Source organism: Typha latifolia, chromosome 4, assembly GCF_019914945.1.
Source record: "Typha latifolia isolate L0001 chromosome 4, TyphaL0001v2, whole genome shotgun sequence".
Lineage (NCBI taxonomy): Eukaryota > Viridiplantae > Streptophyta > Magnoliopsida > Poales > Typhaceae > Typha > Typha latifolia.
This window is the reverse complement of record NC_133089.1, coordinates 5,198,776-5,217,533: the sequence shown is the minus strand read 5'-3', so window position 1 is coordinate 5,217,533 and position 18,758 is coordinate 5,198,776. Positions and strand designations below refer to the sequence as shown.

Here is an 18,758-nt window from a genome sequence, read left to right as displayed (position 1 = left end):
TCAACAAAATTTTGAGTACCCCAGTCCTCAGTATATATATATGTAGAGAGAGAGAGAGAGTGAGAGAGAGTGAGCTCAGACTAATATTTTAGATAATATTTATTTTCTTATGATTCTTAATGGAAGTGTTGTTTGTTGCTTATTGTTTACCGTTTATCATTTATCGTTTGTCGTTTGTCGTTTGTAATACTATTCTAAATGTGACTAATCATTATAAATATTATATAATTGTTAATAAAAGTGTTGTGTTTGTCGTTTACAGTGTTTTTTTAAATACAACTGATTATTACGATATCTAATGAGTGATAACAATATAAGAAAGTAATACATAAAAATATATAAATATAATAAAATTTAAAAAATAATACACTGAAAATATTGTTATTTATTAAACTGAATAGTTAGTTAGAAATCTATATTCAACAAAATTATGTTTTTGATATATCAGCCTAATTCAATATTCGTGCAAAATATGTATATAACATTCGTGGTGCATGATCATCAATGAACTCAATTAATATTTTGGTTAGGGTCCATGCAAATAAAAAATGCCATTTATTCCCTGAGAACCCTTAAATATTGCTAGTTATTTGTCGTCTATAATTTCATTTTAAATGCAGTCAATTAGTAGGATGTCCCATGTAACATAGATAACAATGTAATATATGAAGAAATAGTGAATATAAATTATGAGTGAAAGTGTGATGCACCTGAAAGTGATTATAAATTAAATTGAATAGTAAATTACAAATATATACTGAACAGTTTGCAGAATTATTGTAGGTGGATAAAAAGAAAAGTTGTTGAGTTGGTTTACAAAGGTATAGATCTTATATCCAATTAATTAGTCATATTAAGGATTAGCTAGTCCATTATTTATCACAAATACTACTGAGGCTCGTCTAAGTAAGGGTGAGCTCCATAAGAACCATAATGCAAAACAAATATATGATTTAGGTCTACATGAAGCTTTCCTGGAGTTGATATAATCCACTCGGTTGTATAGTTATAATCCATTTTCATTATCCAATATATATTAGAAATGGATAATTTTTATTTATCATATACATAACCTATTATCTATAAAAAAAATTTAAAACTTCTATATTAAAGAATTTGTGAATAATATTTATAATTAGCAAAATAGGAGAAAAAACTATAATCTTTAATGCATCGAGGAAAGCTAATTTTATTTTATCAACTAACGCTTTCTCTAACTTTTTTTTACTAATAAAGATTGCACCTTAAATTAAATATTAGAAGCGGTCTGTTTTACTCTAGCTGTCAGTATAACACTAGTAAAATTATCATTTTACTTTTAGATAGAAATGTTAACAAGTTTAGCATATATATACATATATATATATATATATTAATATATTTAACCCCTTATGTTGTTTTTGTTATTACACATAAAATGTTAATCATTAAATCAATGATTTATATATTGAAAAAATTACTAAAATTGTTAGCATTATTTTTCTTAAATAAAATGCTGAGATTACTGTAACCATTTTGATATTTATTTTGGTATATAAAATTTGGAAGAGCCGTTTGGTCAAAAACTCGGTTTTACCTTAGCCGTCGATGAAAAGATCATCAACTATCTGTGTGGTCTTCCTAACCGTCCGATATCTTCGGGCGATACGAACGAGAGCGAGGTCATGTCTTCTTGTCTCCATCATCCCCTCTTCCTATTGTTCTCCTCTCTCTCTCTCTCTCTCTCTCTCTCTCTCTCTCTCCCCTCTGCGACCTGCGAGCCCCGAACCCCGATTGCAGGAATGTCCTATATCTCCTCTTTGCTATTCGCGAGCTATCTAACAATGGCAGGTCAGCTCTATCCGCAGGCAACGTACCTACCTGTGCCCATCGTTAAGTAGGTGCTCGTTCGTGGTGGTAGAGATGGAGGAGATGATCGATGGCTGGGTTTACCTGAGCCATCTATGCTACGAGCAGGCAAGAAAGCATGAGAAGATGCGAATGACGGTTGGTAACCCTAATCTTCTCGCGTTCTTTGCAACTATGGGTGGAAACGGGTCGGATAATAGCTGTCTGATCTGGTTCCCGCATCCGGTCTTGGCCGGATGCGGGAAACAAATTTGTGGCAGGGCAACTCTTGGATGGCCTGGTTGTTGACAGGCAACCGGAGTTTGCAGCCATTGTTGGGTGATGGTGGTGGTGGTGGTGGCGGCAATGTTCTTTGACATTATACATTCGGATTTATATACATATATACATACACACACACATATATATGGAGAGAGAGAGAGGGAGAGTTTGATCGAGCTGACCTCTGATCAAGCTTGGCTTGAAATTAATGTTGTGCCTTGGAAGGGTTTATTTGACTAATTCCGAGCTGAGCTCGAGCTGCTTGATTATTTTGACAGCCCTAATTCGATGTAGAAAGGCTATGATGGTCGCCAAACGAGCATGCACTAGCATTGCTACTCAAAAATTGGAATGAAACTATCAATCGACGGTGGGGGCAATCTTTGGAAGGCATGCGGATCCGTAGGCAACCATTTTGCAACCATTTGCTATGATTCCGGCCCAAATGGGCCTTGAGTTGGCAGATCTGAGCCTCTTTACTTTTTATCTTTTTCTTTAGCATCCATCCTGTTTGGAAACCCTAAACCCTAAATCCTAGAAATAGAATTTGATGAAATTGGATTTTTATCTAGTTTTCTCACATGTGCAACCTGGATCTAGTACACTATGCTTGGAACCAATTCTGGATGGATTTCATTTGGTTTCATCTGGATACAATGCAGTTGATTTCCTAACAAGGTGTTCAAGTTGTAACATTTCAGTTGATTTCAGTCACTCTCATTGAAACTTTATCTGTTATTCCTATGTTTCTGTTGTTCAAAGCAAAAAGTTATATTTGCTGCACCACACCCTCATTCATCATCCACTGGATCTTTGGAACTAAAAATCTCTCTTCTTCCATCAGCAGTAGTGCAGTACTTATTGATTTTGTCAAGGTTTGTTGTTTGTTTTGTCTTTCAGAATCATCTACTTGATGACAGCCACAGTTTTCTGTCATCAGCTATGTGTTAATAGCTTTCCCGTTCTACCTTTTGTCAAACTCCATCGCTCTTCATTGGTACACTAGTTGATAATCCTATCTCTTCTGAAATGGAAGAACTCAGTAGGTAGGGGTGTAATCGAGCCGAGCTATGTTCAAGTGTAGGATCGGATAATAGCCGTTTGATCTGGTTCCTGCATCCGGTTTTGGCTGGATTGGGAAACAAATTTGTGGCAGGGCAACTCTTGGACGGCCTGTTTGTTAACAGGCAAACGGAGTTTGCAGCCTTTGTTGGGTGATGGTGATGTGGTAGCAATTTTCTTTGGCATTATTATTTGGATTTATATATCCTCAATGTTCTTAAGCCATTGAAAAATACAACCCACAGGGATCCAAGATTTTCAATACAATCCACAGGGATCCAAGATTTAAATATACATTCTACTTCTACCCTCCAGCAAAAAAAAAACAAAAGAGCTAGAAAAGGCTCCATGAAAAGAGACGATTGGAGGATTGATGTGATAGAATCTGCCCAAAATTTGTTTAATCTTGTACTGTTTCTCCTGACAGATTTGAGACTTGGAGCAGCTTTTACTCTGATGGTAGATCACCGCAAATCCTCTCCCAGCTCTCTCTCTCTCACTCAAAACTCATTAAAACCTATGCCTACGTTCACTCTCTTTATTTCTCCAAAATGACGGGAAAAAGAAATACCTCCGCATTTTCCATGCATGCACACATCTTCTCGAGCTGATGAGCTCATGGATATCATGTCACAAATGGGTCCTCTTCGAACCACTAGATTAGAAACAGAGAGAAAGAGGTTTGTTGTTTGTTTTGCCTTTCAAAATCGTCTAATTGATGGCAACCTCAGTTCCCTATCATCAGCTCTGTATGTCAATTGCTTTCCCTTTCTAACTTTTGTGACTTTGTCAAACCCCATTCCTTTATTTAACTGGTTGATAATCCCATCTCTTATGCAATGGCATATCCTTTGTAGGTAGGGGTAATTGATCAAACTTGACTTGTTTCAAAAACGACCCGAGCCTGGCCAAGCCTTATCAAGCTGACCACGAGCCAACTCGATTATTTTGACAGCCCTATCTAGCCATGACTGCAGGAATTTCCTAAACTATTGATTAGCAATTGGGGGCAGCTCAAGATGGTCTGTTGTACACAGGCAACTGAGTTGCAGCCATTGTTAGGTAATACTGATGGTGATGGTGGTAATAAGAAAGAATCTCACTGGATGCACTAATGCTTGGTAGTAGAGCTGCAATGGGGATGTCGAGTATCAAATGGAGATCGTCTTAGTTGTGACTTGCATTTGCAAGATCCATTTATAAATTGATATCTGGTTCACACACACACATACATAGAGATTGATTGAGCAGTTCTCTTATCAATCTTGGCTTGAATTAATTTTGGTCCTGATAAGCTTAATTGGCCTAATATATGCCTGAGGATTGCTTGATTATTTTATAATTCTAGCAACGAGATATGCTTATCCACTTAGAAAGGCTGTGATGTTTGCCACATGAGGATGCACAAGCATGGCTTGTCTTAAATCTCACTCCAAATGGCAAGGCAATCTTTGGAAGGTCTGCTTCTCTGCAGACTGCAGGCAACCGTTTTGCAGCCATTTGCTATTATTCAGGTCCAAATGGGCCACATAGGTGACTTATCATAGAAGTGGCAGATCTGAGCCTCAGTTTGTATGGTTTTGCTACTATCTGATTCATATCCGATCCGTTTTCACCCCTAACTGGAGGGCAATCTACTGATCTAGGAAAGCCTGCTGATCTGCAGGCAACCAGTTTTGTCCCGACCCCTCGATGTAATTTTGATGTCCTCTCATTTGGCAACAAATAAGGGTTTAATTGGCTGAGCTTGGTTTATAAGGTTGGCTTCAAAACAAATGTGAGGGTAAGATCAATGATCAAGGTTAGCTCATTTAATGTCAATTTGAGCTCAATTTCAAGCCTGAGAAGGGTGATGAAGCTTGGCTTGAGTCTAATACTGAGCCAAGCTTGAGTGGCTTGATTATTTTGATAACCCTAGCAAGGAAGATGTATCGTCTATGTAGAAAGGCTGTGATGATTGCCATAGATGGGAACAAAGCAATTTCAGTCTAACATCTGAATGAACTCTGGATTCGCACAGCGGGGCATTATTTGGAAGGCCTTCTGATCTGCAGGCAACCATTTTGCAGCTGTTTGCATTGGTTCAGGTTCTTATGGGCCTCGTGTTGCCTTCTCATAAAAGTGGCAGATCTGAGCCTCTTGCTACATTTTTCCTTAATGCTTTCTTTTTTCTACTTTTTGGAACTATATCTGTGAATTTGTATTTATGTTGGTTAAACGAAAGTTTTACTTACCGCGGGAAACCTTTATTGTTCACTTTCACTTGGAGCTTTCTATGCACTAAACACCATGGAATTATTTTCGTCCATTAACAGTATTTATTAGTTCTTCTGTCGGATTTCTTATTTATTTCTTGAATGTTTTCAGAATTTTGACTCATGTTGTATTCTTTGTTTTCTGAGATGTTTGGAGGTTAAATAGGCTGAAGTGTTTATTATAAGATTCTTTGATTTGGTTTTAATGGTTAGCACAGTTCATTGTTCAGCGTGTTTAGAACCAGGTTTTTCTATAAATTAGGTTGGCAATATTGTAGTAATGTAGTCTTTTGTGTGTATATTATGTTCTGACAGTCTGTATTGCTTGCTAATTTCTGCATCTATTCTTTTGCACTCAATCTTATCTTTAGATTATGGAGAAAAAATGAAGTTGATATGCACAATTATTGCTTAATGAACCTTATTTTATTTTTAATTATTTGTAACTTTTCTTGGGTAACTTGCTGTGTGATGTTATTTTGTATATGTTGATAGTGTCTTCAACAAAACTGTGGACATACAGTTCCAATAGTTATGGGTATTCGTAACAGTTCCAGTAGTTATGTCATATTGCAATTTGCAAAATCATGGCACCACTTCAGGTCCATCAGGGTAAAATGGCACAAACTAGAAGTAAACTTGATGCTAAAGCGAACAAACGTGTTGGATGACAAAGGAAGTTCTGCACTTCAATTTCAATAGATATCTGAAGCAAGGTTTCAAAAATCGGTATCGGAATCGGGATCGGCCGTCCAGAAAAACGATACGTATCGGCTGCCTGTATCGGATCGGACTATTTTAATTAAATAAAATTCTAAATATTATTAAAAATGTTGAGAAATTTTAAAAAAATTTAAAAAAATTATAAGAAAATAAGAAATAATAATTACTTACATATAAAGTCTAAAAAATAAAAATCTCTCTTCCTTCCTCTCTTCTTTTCTATTCCTCTAACTAACTGTTAGTCTGAAATATTCATTCTCTCCTATATTTTTTTTTCCTATCTTTCTCTCTCTCTCTCTCTTTTTTTTTTTAATCTTTCCCTCTCCCTCACTCTCTCTTTATTTTTCTCTCTCTCTCTCACCCTCTTTTTTTTTTAATCTCTCTCTCTCTCTCAGTAGCTGACAGTTGCCTGCTGCAGCTGCTGTTGCAGGCCGAAACCAGTCGATCCCACTCGGGATCGGCCGAAACTAGAATCCTTGATCTGAAGTTGACAGCTGAAATGGAGTTCGTTTTGCATGTAACCAAATATCGAACAACTACAGCTGAAGGATGGAGCATGATGATTTTCTGGTATAAGCTAAATTTCTATATGACTTATGCTCTATTATCTGGTCCAGTTAAATTTCATCCTGATATTCTTTCTCCTTTTGTTGGTCATGTAACATCTTCAGTAATTTAGAAGTGCTTGTAGGATAGTATCGAGTCAATGCCCTTTTTTGGGTCTATCCATTAATGGAATGATTTTGTTATACATAGATGTTTAAATTATATCATATGTTAGCTGACAAAGATGCTGCCCATCTACTTTGTTTACATCTATGTATCATGTTAGGACTATTCTTCTACCTCAGTGATGAAAGCTCCCTTGCGCCTTTCAGGCATTTGATATCTGGAACTCCCTTTGCAGTGTAAAAGTGCATTGCCATAGCTGTTTGTGAGCAGCTTATATTAGCTTGAGATTTTGCTCGACATGGCTGACCACCTTAAAGCAATTGGATTGCTAGGTTGAAGTTTTATGTCCTTTTTAGGGTCTTTCTTTTGAATATTTTAGATTCATAATGCTGCTCGTTTCTCAGCACACTGTCCAATACTTCGAGAAATGTTCAGTGAATTATCCGTCCTTGGGACATGGAGACACTATAATCTTTCTCGACTCTTGAATGCATTCTCATTTTGTATAGAGTTTGTAGTGATTGATGATTTGATTTATAGTGGTTAATAGAGCTTCTGTACAATCTACTAGTAAGTCGCTTTTGCTGAAAAAAGAGTTGCCTGTTGTGGAGTAATGATTTTTATTTATGAAAATTCCTCTGCTTTTGCTTATGGCTATATATACATGTTGAGATTGCAAAGTCTTAATTAGGGACTTCACGTGCTAAATGGTTATTTTAGTGTTTTTAGGGATTCAAAAAGTGTTGGAAATGTGAGTAAACTTAATTTATAAGTTAATGGTAATGTGAGTAAAAGTAAAGAGATTATTTGATCTCCTTCATATATATATATATATATAGATCGAGCACCTATTCCAATCCTCAGCCCAAACCATGCACATATAATGGAATTATAAACAAATGCTAAATATAATCCCAATTTTTCTGTCACAAATGGACAATACTCAATCACTGAATGCTGGCCTTAGCATTCATAATATTCAAGAGAGATTTTAGAGATGAAACTGAGTTGTCTTTGGGAAAATAAAGTTACCCCGGAAGGAACAGAGCAATCACAGTCTGGTTCACCGGGTTCGTTGCAGTGCAAAGAGAAGACAGTACCATTGAAAAGGAGAAGGGATTTAATGTGACCTAAGAGACAATTTCATCAACTTCCTTCATAGGGTTGCCATCTTATCCTTATATTTCAATCAAAGCATGAGTTAAAAACATAAAAAAGAAATGGTTTCATGGTTTAGAGATATAATTAACATCCTCCACAATTAATGATGAACATTGACCTCCGATGTGTTGGTTTTTTCGGCTAGTGAACTCATAGGAAAATTCTTAACATATACAAAAAAAAAATTAAAAAAAGGTGTTCGGATGATATTTTTAAAGGGAAAAAGATTCCATAGGGTACCTCTTTTTTTGAGGAAAATAAAATTGAGGTCAGACCTCTTTTATCTTATCTCACTCTCTCCCTTACTTTATCCCTCACACTCGCTTCCCCTATTTCTCTGCTCTTATTACTCTCTTTCCACTCCCCACCACCAGTCCACCAATAGCTCTTCTTTTCTTTTGAGAAAATTATTGATTCTGCTCGTGTAAAAGCTTTTTTTTTTCCTTTCAAATTGACTATATTCTTAACACCCTTCCTTACTTTTAGATTTGAATTTGAATTTGAATTAAATAGGTAGGGCCTATACTTATCCTGTATCAATCAACTTGACCCACAACTTATCACAATGTAACAAAAGATTTGCGGCTCCGATACTTGCAAGCTCAATCCACGATTGCAGTAGATCCCGAATATTCAATCCATCATTCAATATCAGCCGGTAGCATTGATCCTGCCCAATAAGATGCTGACTCCTATGATCACCCTTTTTCTCAAAAGAAAGCTTCGGTCTAATGATCACGGCAGTCAAGAGTAGATAGAGACACTCAGGAACAAGATAGAGCATGGATAGGTATATCATTGATCACAAATTTTAATAAGGATTATTCTCCTCGATTGGGATTGGGAGAGGATGGCATTCTTCCACCTTTGAGAAGATGTTGTCAAAGAATCAAATGATATTATCAAAGTGTCAAAACCTGGGCTTAACATGCCCTAAATAAGGATAGGACCTCTGAGACACATTTAACGCCCCATTTAAGGTCTGCTCTAGAATTGGACTGGCCCACTTTTGGGAACAAAGAATTCTTTAGTTGCACTTTTCTAATTCCGAAAGTGTTGAAATTCCTATGGAATTTTTTCTATCTTGAACCCTAATAAGCCGTAAAGATTTTCGATTTTAAGACATCAAGACAGCCACCAAAGTTTACATTCTTACTAGTTGAAAATCCTATCAATAGTTTTCCGCAACTTACCCAAACATCCACGCTATGATACGCGGGTAACGCGGCGCTCAACAGTCCTCGATCCCCCTTTTCCACCACTACCTTATCTACTCCTCTCCCTTTACCGCCATCCTAAGGACCAAAACACAAACCCCCAATTCGTTCCGACGCTCAGCTCCTAACCCGTAGCCATGGCCAAGGACAAGGAAATGACCGTCGTGAAAGGCCTCGACGTGGATCGCTACATGGGCCGGTGGTACGAGATCGCGTCTTTCCCCTCCACCTTCCAGCCACGCAACGGCGTCAACACGCGCGCCACCTACGCGCTCAAACCGGACGGCACGATAAGCGTGCTGAATGAGACGTGGAGCGACGGGAAGCGCGGGTACATCGAGGGCTCGGCGTACAAAGCCGATCCCGCCAGCGACGAGGCCAAGCTCAAGGTCAAGTTCTACGTCCCGCCGTTCTTGCCCATCTTTCCCGTGGTCGGTGACTACTGGGTGCTCTACATCGATGAGGACTACCACTATGCGCTTATTGGGCAGCCTTCAAGAAAGTATCTTTGGGTACGTGACAATTAAATAATTGTTTTTATTTTTATTTTTTTATTTAAGTTTGTAAGGCGTTATTAATGATGCACGGGGCATGTTTGAGGAATTAACTGTGTGGAATTGATAGGTACTCTATAGAATTGGATGTGGTTTCATTAAATTAGAGGGTAGGACATTGAAAAAAAGGGAATCCGTCACTGGCCTAGGCATTCTCATGTTGGCTATAGAGATCTTGACAAGGTTTCTTTTAATGAGTTAGCATCCAGATTTGCCTGTAGTGGTCCCCGTATAGGTGGAGACGGTACTTTGTCTATGAACCAAATCTTTTATTATCTGGAATAATAGGTATTCTTCCTAGTTAGTACTATACAAATTCAAAATGCTAAGAACTAGAAATCTTGATAAAGATTTTGGTTGTGACTTGAACTGTTAGTCGAGTTTTCTTATTGGATGGTTTAAGAAACAGAAATTTAAAAGAAAATCTGTCGAGTAACTAGGAAAGTAGAGATTATATGTCATAGGTGAGTGGAGGTTTTTTTTTTAATATTATAATTCTTAATGAAAAGCTTATACTCTTTTAAAATATAAAATATAAAATATAAAAATCATCATTCTCTAATAGCTTAAGCATCGTTACTGGGACAACAATAAATAATAAGTATCAATCCTAGAGGACATACAAAATCTAAATAAATTACAAGCACATATTAGAAAAGAGCCCCAAATTAATATACCAACTTTCATATCTTTGTGCAAATAGAATGAATTAACCACAATCAAAAGTAAGCAAACAAGTCACAATCAAAGACAGTCAATTTACGTGGAAAACCTTCCAATGTGAGGGAAAAACGAGACATAAGTCCACCATCAATAATAATGGGCTTATAGAGTTTTTCTCTAAGCAAAACTAGAGGATCAAAAACTTCAAGAATCACCTACTTGGGTCACAACAAAAAGAAACAACTAACAAGAGAATTAATGCTTGATAAGAGAATGAGAACAATTTTAATTCACCAAAGATGATGGATTTGACAAGGTTCTTTTCCCTTGAGAATGATTTGACCATGACCTTCACCTCCTTCTTCCTTGAAATGGATTCCACATGCTCTCCAAGAAAACCCATATCCTTTTCTTTCAAAAACTCTTTCTTCATTTTTTTTATTAGAATAAAATCCTAGCGCTTTTTTTCTTTTATTTAATTTTTACGTAAGTGGGTGGGTCCCACTCATGTAAGGTGGCATGCCCAACCCAACAATTGTCGAACTAGAGCTTCATAGCGACCATCATGGATTTTGAAGCAGAGTAGCAAGATCGACTTTGCAAAAAACTAATATGAGATAAATAATGAAAGATAATGGCTTGACACTTTACAGCTACCAAATCCATCTCCAACGTCTAACCTTCGGAGTGGAGGGGGGAAGCTCATCATTCCCTTCCTACGGCATAAGCTCCTTACAAGCGGAGTAGCCACAAAAATCCCAACACCACTATAAAACCTTGCACCACTCGAATCAGCCAAATCTATTGCCACAGACAAACAAGGGATAGCACAGGGGCAGAAGCACCGATTCCACCATGGCTTCGAGCCTCACCGTGAGGAGTGCCATATCGTCAACGGAGGTAGCTTGAGAAGGAGAGCACTCATATTGCCGCACCTCACCAAATGGTCAAGCGAGAAGCGTCGTAGGGGGAGGGGAGAGAAGCTTGACGCTATGTCGGAACAGTCGTCAACACTGAAAAAGAAAGAAAAAGGGGAAGAAGAGAAGAGAAGAAACACCCATCTATGGGGGAGACAACCCTAAAATGAAAAGAAAGGAAAAATCGACTTTGAGACTGCTTAGCCGGCACGGTGCAAGAGAGAGGGAAAAGGAGATGAAAAAACAAACCCTCAATAAGCACCGTCTTGTCATGAGAATGAGAGAAGAGGGCAAAGCTTCTCCATTGAGGGGATGGATGTAGAACTTTAAATGGTGCACTATTGCATGAAAAAGGATTAACAATTTCAGAAATACATAAGACAACCAAAGCTTTGTGACTTGATATTGAAATTCTGGGTTGCTATAAGTAATCATAAAGATAGATGCAAAAAAATCTTTTTGGCAAACCATATTATATGTCTCCACGTACATCATCTCTTGTTTAAATACTGAAATTTGAAAATTATGGTGATGCAAAGGGTGGTTCGGTGGTTGTTGTTCTTATTGTCTCTAGATTCAGGAAGTTCAAGGCATTATATATCTGTTTTTTTTATCTGTCAAAAGTAAATATAAACCCTGAAGGTTGCGTGCATGATATATTTGGCCGATACACTAACTCAAATTCATCATGCTCTAGGCTCTTGTTACATAAGTACTTTCTTCCTGCAACGCTGACCAAGAATTACATAATAGTACCATCTCATGCAATACTGGCTAAGAGAAATGTATTATGCTAGTTTGTTAATAAATAATGTTTTATATGCTTGGGATATATATAACGAAATTAAGATTGTAGATATATTTATTTTCAGAATTCACTGTCCATATTGATGGATGTACTGAGAATTGAGTAACCCTCATGGGATAAACATTCTTCGGGAATTTCACTGCTCCGCATGGTTTATAATTAACAACTCTTGGTAATCATCCATTTGGCAAAATTTGAAGAATATTAAATCCCCTCTGGCACAATAATCTCATCCTTTTGTTCTTATTATGGATGAGCCTTCTAACTTTGTTAATGTGTTATGATTCTTTGGTTGCATCCATAGATACTATGCAGGCAAACCCACATGGATGAAGAGGTGTACAGCAAGTTGTTGGAGAAAGCAAAAGAAGAAGGTTATGATGTGACAAAGCTCCACAGGACACCGCAGGCTGACCCTCCACCGGAGAGTGACGCAGGCCCCAAAGACACCAAGGGGATTTGGTGGTTCAAGTCCCTCTTCGGCAAATAAATATGCTTGGTATCTTTTTGGACAAATGGATGATAATGTTGCAGTCGGGCTTTTCTCTGTAGTGTTGATACAACAAGCAGGTTTAATCGTAGGTTTTGGGTTTTGTGTGCTTTTACGTTTGTTTGCAGATTTGTAAATTTGTTCTATCTCATGTACACCTGCCCACTCCTGTGGGGAATTTTAGCATATTTACCTTTATTATTGTGAAATCCTCCTATTTTACGTATCATTCATACATTTTGCAAAATGAACACCTATATATAGGTCTGTTATTATACGAGGATTCTATTTTTCTGAAAAAGTTATATCTGTTTATGTTTGTTAAGACTATTTTATTACGCATGATGATATTCCATTAAGATCTAAAAGGAACGAGCTTAATACACATAATTTTAGAGAGCTAATTGTAATAGAGAGGTCGAGGGCTGGGAGGAGCATTGTAGTTCTTCGGTTGCTGTCCAGAGTTTTCAATTTTAGAAGATTGATATTTTGTAGAAAGATATTCTTCCTAAATCGGAGAAGATAAAGTAAACAGTTTTTGCGAAACTCGTAGAAAAAGGAGGCAGTCAATTTGAGGTGTCAATGCCTATTACACTCAAGAGATCAAAGGTCTAATTTTAGAAATAAGTTCTCGGACTCTAAACTCCGGATTGAACTGTATATAAGTAATGCAGGTGATCATATGCAAAAACCTTGTATTACTATTACCTACCAAACGAAGCGGAGGATATTTAGTGGAGTGACTTCACACCCAGACCCAGTCACCAGCCTCCACCATCGGCATCCCATGTGTGTACAAAGCGCAGAAACGACGGATTTTTGGAGTTATCTCGCCCTCACGGGGCGTGGCTGAAGCTAGTAGTAGTTACTTTGGAAGTAACAGTAAGTAATAGAAAGAAAAAAGCAATGACACCCAATTGCAAATAACTTTTACTCTCTCCTACGAGGAGTTCTCAAAAAAATAAATAGATCACTCGTGTTTAAATTCTCGGGCCCACCTTCGCTCATCTTAACAAATCGACAAAATTCCAGCGGCAGTCTACTTTCCTGTTCCAACTCTTGCTAACGACTGTGAACAAGACCAGAGCTCACACTTTGTCTTTCCCCGCAGTGCCACGGCGGGTGCGATCGGATCCATCTCGAACAGAGATGTCGCGGCGATCGGGTGCGTGCGTGAGATGCTGCTTGGTTGTCTTGGCGGTGACCTCGGCGCTGTGCGTCTCGGGCCCAGCTCTTTACTGGAGGTACAAGAAGGGCTTCGCGGGGACGGGGAGGAGCCGCTCCACCACATGCGCCCCTTGCATATGCGACTGCCCTCCTCCCCTCTCCCTCCACAACATCGCCCCTGGTCATCTCTCCCTCTCTTGCTTTTGCTCTTCTTTTTCTTTGGTATTGGCTGATATTTCTAGATGAAATCGTGATATTTGTGTGTTGGGGAGTTGGTTTAGGAAAACCATTTCGTTTGATTTCTTAACTTGATCTGCGCCGTAGGGTTGGTTACTTGGTTTTCGGATGAGGAGTTGTTAGACATTTGCGGGAGGATATGGAGCTATTCGTCTATCGTTATAGAAGGTAGGAATGGACAACTAATTACAAGGGTAAAACTATTTTGCCTGGCTTCAAATGGATGTGGGAGTTGGCATAGTAATGATTTGGGTAGAGCTTATAGTATAAAAACGGCTTATTACTTCTATTAAAAAATTGTCTTCTTTTATGATAGGTTGTCTCTACTAGAATGTCAAATGTTTCACCTAAACTCCTTTTAGTATGAACTCAAGAGACTATCTTGTTTTAGATTTAACTCTCATAAATACAATTCATGCATTTGTTTAAGGAAGGCACGGAAAAGGAGCAAATGCTGATGGTTGACTATGTGGGCCACCTTCATGTGAACAACAACTATTTTAGCGGCTTTTAGGGAAAAAAATTGGAATCATATTTTGAAGATGGGCGTGCATCTAGATTCCTAGTTAGTCAGGTGTAATCCCCAATAATTGCTTGAAATCCTTTGTATGTATGGAGATCTGGTTCTGACAGAATCGATCGCTTTTATTGCGTCCACTGAAAATGCAGGTTGTTGTTCACATCCAGAGAAAAGGAGGCTTTTCTGTACCACTATTAGATATGATACTACTCGGATACTTTTGGATCCATATCGGATACTTCATTAAAGTATCCAATTTTTAAAAAATAAGATTAATGCTGTGGATACTTCTGGGACACTTTTTAGATACTTTTTGGATACTTTCAAGATTTCTATCAATATAAGTCAAATTGAAGGAACTTATTTTCTTTCATTTCTTACTAGATTTAGAAGGTTTCTCACTACGATTTTTCTTCTTTGTTTAATGATCATGAAATCATGTTACAATGGTCAATTTCTTCTGGTTGATATATTGAATTTGCTTGTTTATCTTATAACTCAATTAGTAGTATATTATGTAATATACCAACCTTTATTATGGATGGTAGTTCTTTTATTGGATAAATTGGAGGTCTTCTCATATAAGTGTGCAACAATCATATATAATTTCTCAATTAAGAAAATGCAAGTACATAAGTTCACTAATGTATATGTGTAGACATAATTATATACATATACAAGCTATGTATTCTAAGTGCATCATATGCTTATTTTTCAAGCTTTACTGTATTAGCATATTGTATCCCGTATCCATGTCCATGCTTCAAATGGGATCTCGCTGGCTCAAAACTCTGTTAGGTTAGGTCAGCCATTTGATTCCTGCTTTACCAAGCTAATCACAACATGAGGTTCTTATAAGAGCTGCAGATTCAGATGAACACAGATAATTGGAAGAGTATACTTGAGATATCTTATTTTTGGCATTTCATGAATGGCGTTTAGTAAAGCTTAACAATCATGTGTATTGTAGATCTTGAGTCCAGTAATCGTGTGTGATGCAGTTAATGGACTTGCTGTGGCTTCTAGTTAGTTTATTCTTTAATGATTTTTCAACTCAAGTAAGTTAACAATGGGAATTTGTTCCTCTTTTGTTCTTTTAATCCACTTTCCAATTGTATGTTTAGTAGGGTTGTCACCTACAAGAGGGTTTTGGAGAAGATCTATGATGATCATGTCTAAGTAGGGCTATGGCCTTGTTGTGTTCGTACCCGTCCTCAAGCTTAGGGTTTGTGGTGTGCTAGGGATATTTAATGTCTGAAGCTGAAGGCACTGGGCAATTAAGTAGTTTTATTGTGACTGAGATCATATCTATCATTTTTTCTATTTTGTAACCTATATTCTACTTCTAAACTTGGCATATATTGCATAAAACATGTTCTCAGCTAGCTCTCTGGATAACAAACTTCTATAGCTAAAAATTCTTCTTGTACAACTGCCAATTTATTTGCTCTTTTTTGGGTTGTCAATTCGACAATGACAATGGATATCTTCAATTCTGTAGCTAATGATGCTTCCATTGCATTTTAATAATTATTGACAATTTTGCATTATCTTCTTTTGTAGGATTGATCAACCTCTCAATTACAGGTTTGCATTCATCCTTCTATTAGTTTTGTCATTGAGTATTTATGTTTCTGTATTTGTGTTTACCATGTAATGTTTCTGATTTTGCGGATGCATTTGACAGTTGAGCTTCTCTATGCTACAAATGCATGTCGCATCAATTAATAAAACAGAGTAGCATAGTTAAAAGAAAGCTGATATGGTTTCATATATTTTATCCTTCCAATTTTCTGGCTTTTAGTTCTGTATAATCTTCCACGAGTTAGAAGTAGAAACTGCATCTACAGTTTGTTGGAAATTTCCTCTCAAAGGAACAAAAGACAATTTTTTTTCCAACCAAGTTGTTTTAGCTATATGTGGGACGGTTAATATGTTGTTTCTTGTAATCTAGTGATGTTCTCTTCTTAAACTATTAACATTTCATTTCTAGTGTATATGTGGCAAAAATCAGTAGTCATTTGTAAGCGAAGGATGGAGGACGCAACTTCATGACAGGTTATAACATGTGGAAAAACAAGTAACAGGTTCTAATAATTGGTTCTTTTAGCTGCATGAAATTTCGAAACAATAAAACTGGGATAATAAAGTTTTCTTGCTTTTCTTTCGGACTTGTTGAATAACCTCTGATATTTAAACAGTGCTTCAAAATGCATTATGCAGATCAATAGAACCGATCCCATAAGTGTAACCTTTTCGACTTTGAATAGACAAGATCGGTACTACCTAGACTGCCTGATATATGAATATGAAATCTCTATTCAAATAGCTTCGCTATCCACTTATCAACTACCATTGGGGCTTTACTTTCTTCCCATAACATTGGGTCTTTGCTGTGATAATTTAATTGATGTCTGTTGTCAAAGAGAGCTCTATGAAGCATAGACACCTTGTAACAAGCACCTTGGTGGGCTTACGAAGCAGGACATCTGATAGCAAGCACCTTATACTTTTGGAAGTTCGATTCTTGTGAAGCATGGACACATTTAGGTCAAAGAATATAGATCTGATACATTGAACACAACCTATCTTGAAAATCAAAGCAATAATAGTTACCTACTTATCTCAATGTATTTATGCATGTTTTTGCACTTACAATAGTTTGCACCTTTTATTTCAAAAATAATGTTTATAGTGATGTAGCTGTGCAATCAAGTTTATTCATTGCCAAAAAAGTAAACATTCACAAGAAAAGCATTTCGAGATTAATTATTTAAATGCTAACTGATATGCAAGAAGAATGCATATTAGCACCATGCCACTAACCATAAGATATTCACATCTGAGATGCCGAAGAAATGCAATTGCGGAAGTAGCAGTAAATGTGCATGCAGAATGGAAATTAATTAAAATATTGGAAGAGTAGATGCTTACTGATATATTGTCATTGGTCCTTCGACAAATATTGTCCTTTTGTAGCCCTTATAAAACCTTTGATGATGTTAGGCTGTAATTTTGAAAGGACAAATTTGTTTTATTAATTTGTATTTACGCTGTGTCATGAATTGTTAGGTTTGTTTGCTTCGTGAATGTGGCAATAAGCATGATCTTTCATGGCAGATTGTGGCAAACATGATCTTGAGCTCAACAAAGAGATGGAGAAGCAGTTTGTGGATCTTCTTTCAGAGGAACTGAAGCTACAAGAGGTTATTGCCGAGGAGCACACCCACCACATTAATACCACCCTCTTGGGAGCCAAAAGATTAGCTTCACAGTACCAAAAAGAGGCTGAGAAGTGCAATGCTGCGACTGAGACCTGCGAGGAGGCTAGGGAGCGAGCTGAGGCAGCCTTGATCAAGGAGAAAAAGATAACTGCACTCTGGGAACGAAGGGCTCGCCAGTTTGGCTGGCGAGGTTCATGAGCCTTATTTATTTTACTTTTAGCTCTACCTAATGCTCCTGACTACCATTTAGAAATGCTGTCATGGCAATCTGATCCATTTGTAATGTCTGTCGAATTCTTCCAAAGATTTCTGAAAAGAGAGAGTTAGTTTGATTCTCTTGAAAACTAAATTTTGTATAGCCTAACTGAAGCTGAAGTACCTTATTTCCTACGATATTAAAAGGTGCTAATAGGCATATTTGCTACATAATACATCGGCTATATCTAGGACTTGGGCTGAATGAATACACTGTTACTAGGTTACACCTAAAATGAGTACATAAATGTTTGGTCACGCAATCTGTAACTTTACTGATACTTCTCTCAAAAATCCGTCTTGTTTCCACCACAAGCTAGAATTGTATTGACAGAAAAACATTTTAAAATTTAGCATTGATGTTGAATATGCTGGATTTTATATGAAAAATGCCAAAATTTGCTGGATTTTATATGATTTCTGTAACTGGACAAAACCCATCTACTTGATGATGAATTTGCCTAGTTTTAATTTGCTCAATGCATATGGTCTTTAATTTATCAAATGCTCTTCAAAAGCTAATAACTGGATTCCCTTTAAATGAGATTCAAACAAAGTTTGTGCACTAAATACCCTTGTTTTCCTTTCTGAGGTAATAACTAATAAATCATTAGACCTCAAGGAAATCAAACTTTCTGAGAGTAAATCTATCGATGACTAAATAACTATTAAAGTGTTTTATTAATTATAAAAGGAAATAAAAAGGAGAGAGAGGATAAGGCTC

At 37.1% G+C, this 18,758-nt stretch overlaps 2 protein-coding genes and 1 long non-coding RNA gene across 4 annotated transcripts; all 3 read left to right on the top strand.

The window, feature by feature from the left end:
• Positions 1-1,702: 1,702 nt before the first annotated feature.
• On the top strand, positions 1,703-7,327 carry LOC140787406 (uncharacterized). The gene is made up of 2 exons (XR_012108844.1): positions 1,703-6,719; positions 7,028-7,327. It is a non-coding gene; the product is annotated as an uncharacterized lncRNA (long non-coding RNA).
• Positions 7,328-8,877: 1,550 nt separating this feature from the next.
• LOC140786960 (temperature-induced lipocalin-1-like) lies at positions 8,878-12,840 on the top strand. The gene is made up of 2 exons (XM_073135684.1): positions 8,878-9,711; positions 12,446-12,840. Exons 1-2 carry the CDS (start codon positions 9,337-9,339, stop codon positions 12,629-12,631), a joined length of 561 nt encoding a protein of 186 aa, XP_072991785.1. The 5' UTR covers positions 8,878-9,336; the 3' UTR covers positions 12,632-12,840.
• An 819-nt stretch (positions 12,841-13,659) lies between these two features.
• Positions 13,660-18,208, top strand: LOC140785472 (uncharacterized). Of its 2 annotated transcripts, XM_073133303.1 has the most exons (4): positions 13,660-13,979; positions 14,123-14,203; positions 16,119-16,142; positions 17,676-18,208. In XM_073133303.1, the coding sequence occupies exons 1-4, from the start codon at positions 13,781-13,783 to the stop codon at positions 17,975-17,977; spliced, it is 606 nt and encodes a 201-aa protein (XP_072989404.1). In that variant the 5' UTR covers positions 13,660-13,780; the 3' UTR covers positions 17,978-18,208. The 2 variants fall into 2 exon arrangements, with proteins under 2 accessions (XP_072989404.1, XP_072989405.1); XM_073133304.1 differs by lacking the exon at positions 14,123-14,203 and having other exon boundaries at positions 13,667-13,979.
• Positions 18,209-18,758: the final 550 nt, after the last annotated feature.

Bases quoted from the DNA above. Each gene is read 5' to 3' on its own strand.
- LOC140786960 (XM_073135684.1), top strand. From the start codon at position 9,337: ATGGCCAAGGACAAGGAAATGACCGTCGTGAAAGGCCTCGACGTGGAT. The intron at 9,712-12,445 runs GTACGTGACAAT...TTGCATCCATAG, and splicing joins CTTCAAGAAAGTATCTTTGG to ATACTATGCAGGCAAACCCA.
- LOC140785472 (XM_073133303.1), top strand. From the start codon at position 13,781: ATGTCGCGGCGATCGGGTGCGTGCGTGAGATGCTGCTTGGTTGTCTTG. The intron at 13,980-14,122 runs GTCATCTCTCCC...TCTGCGCCGTAG, and splicing joins CCTCCACAACATCGCCCCTG to GGTTGGTTACTTGGTTTTCG. The intron at 14,204-16,118 runs GTAGGAATGGAC...CTTCTTTTGTAG, and splicing joins TTCGTCTATCGTTATAGAAG to GATTGATCAACCTCTCAATT.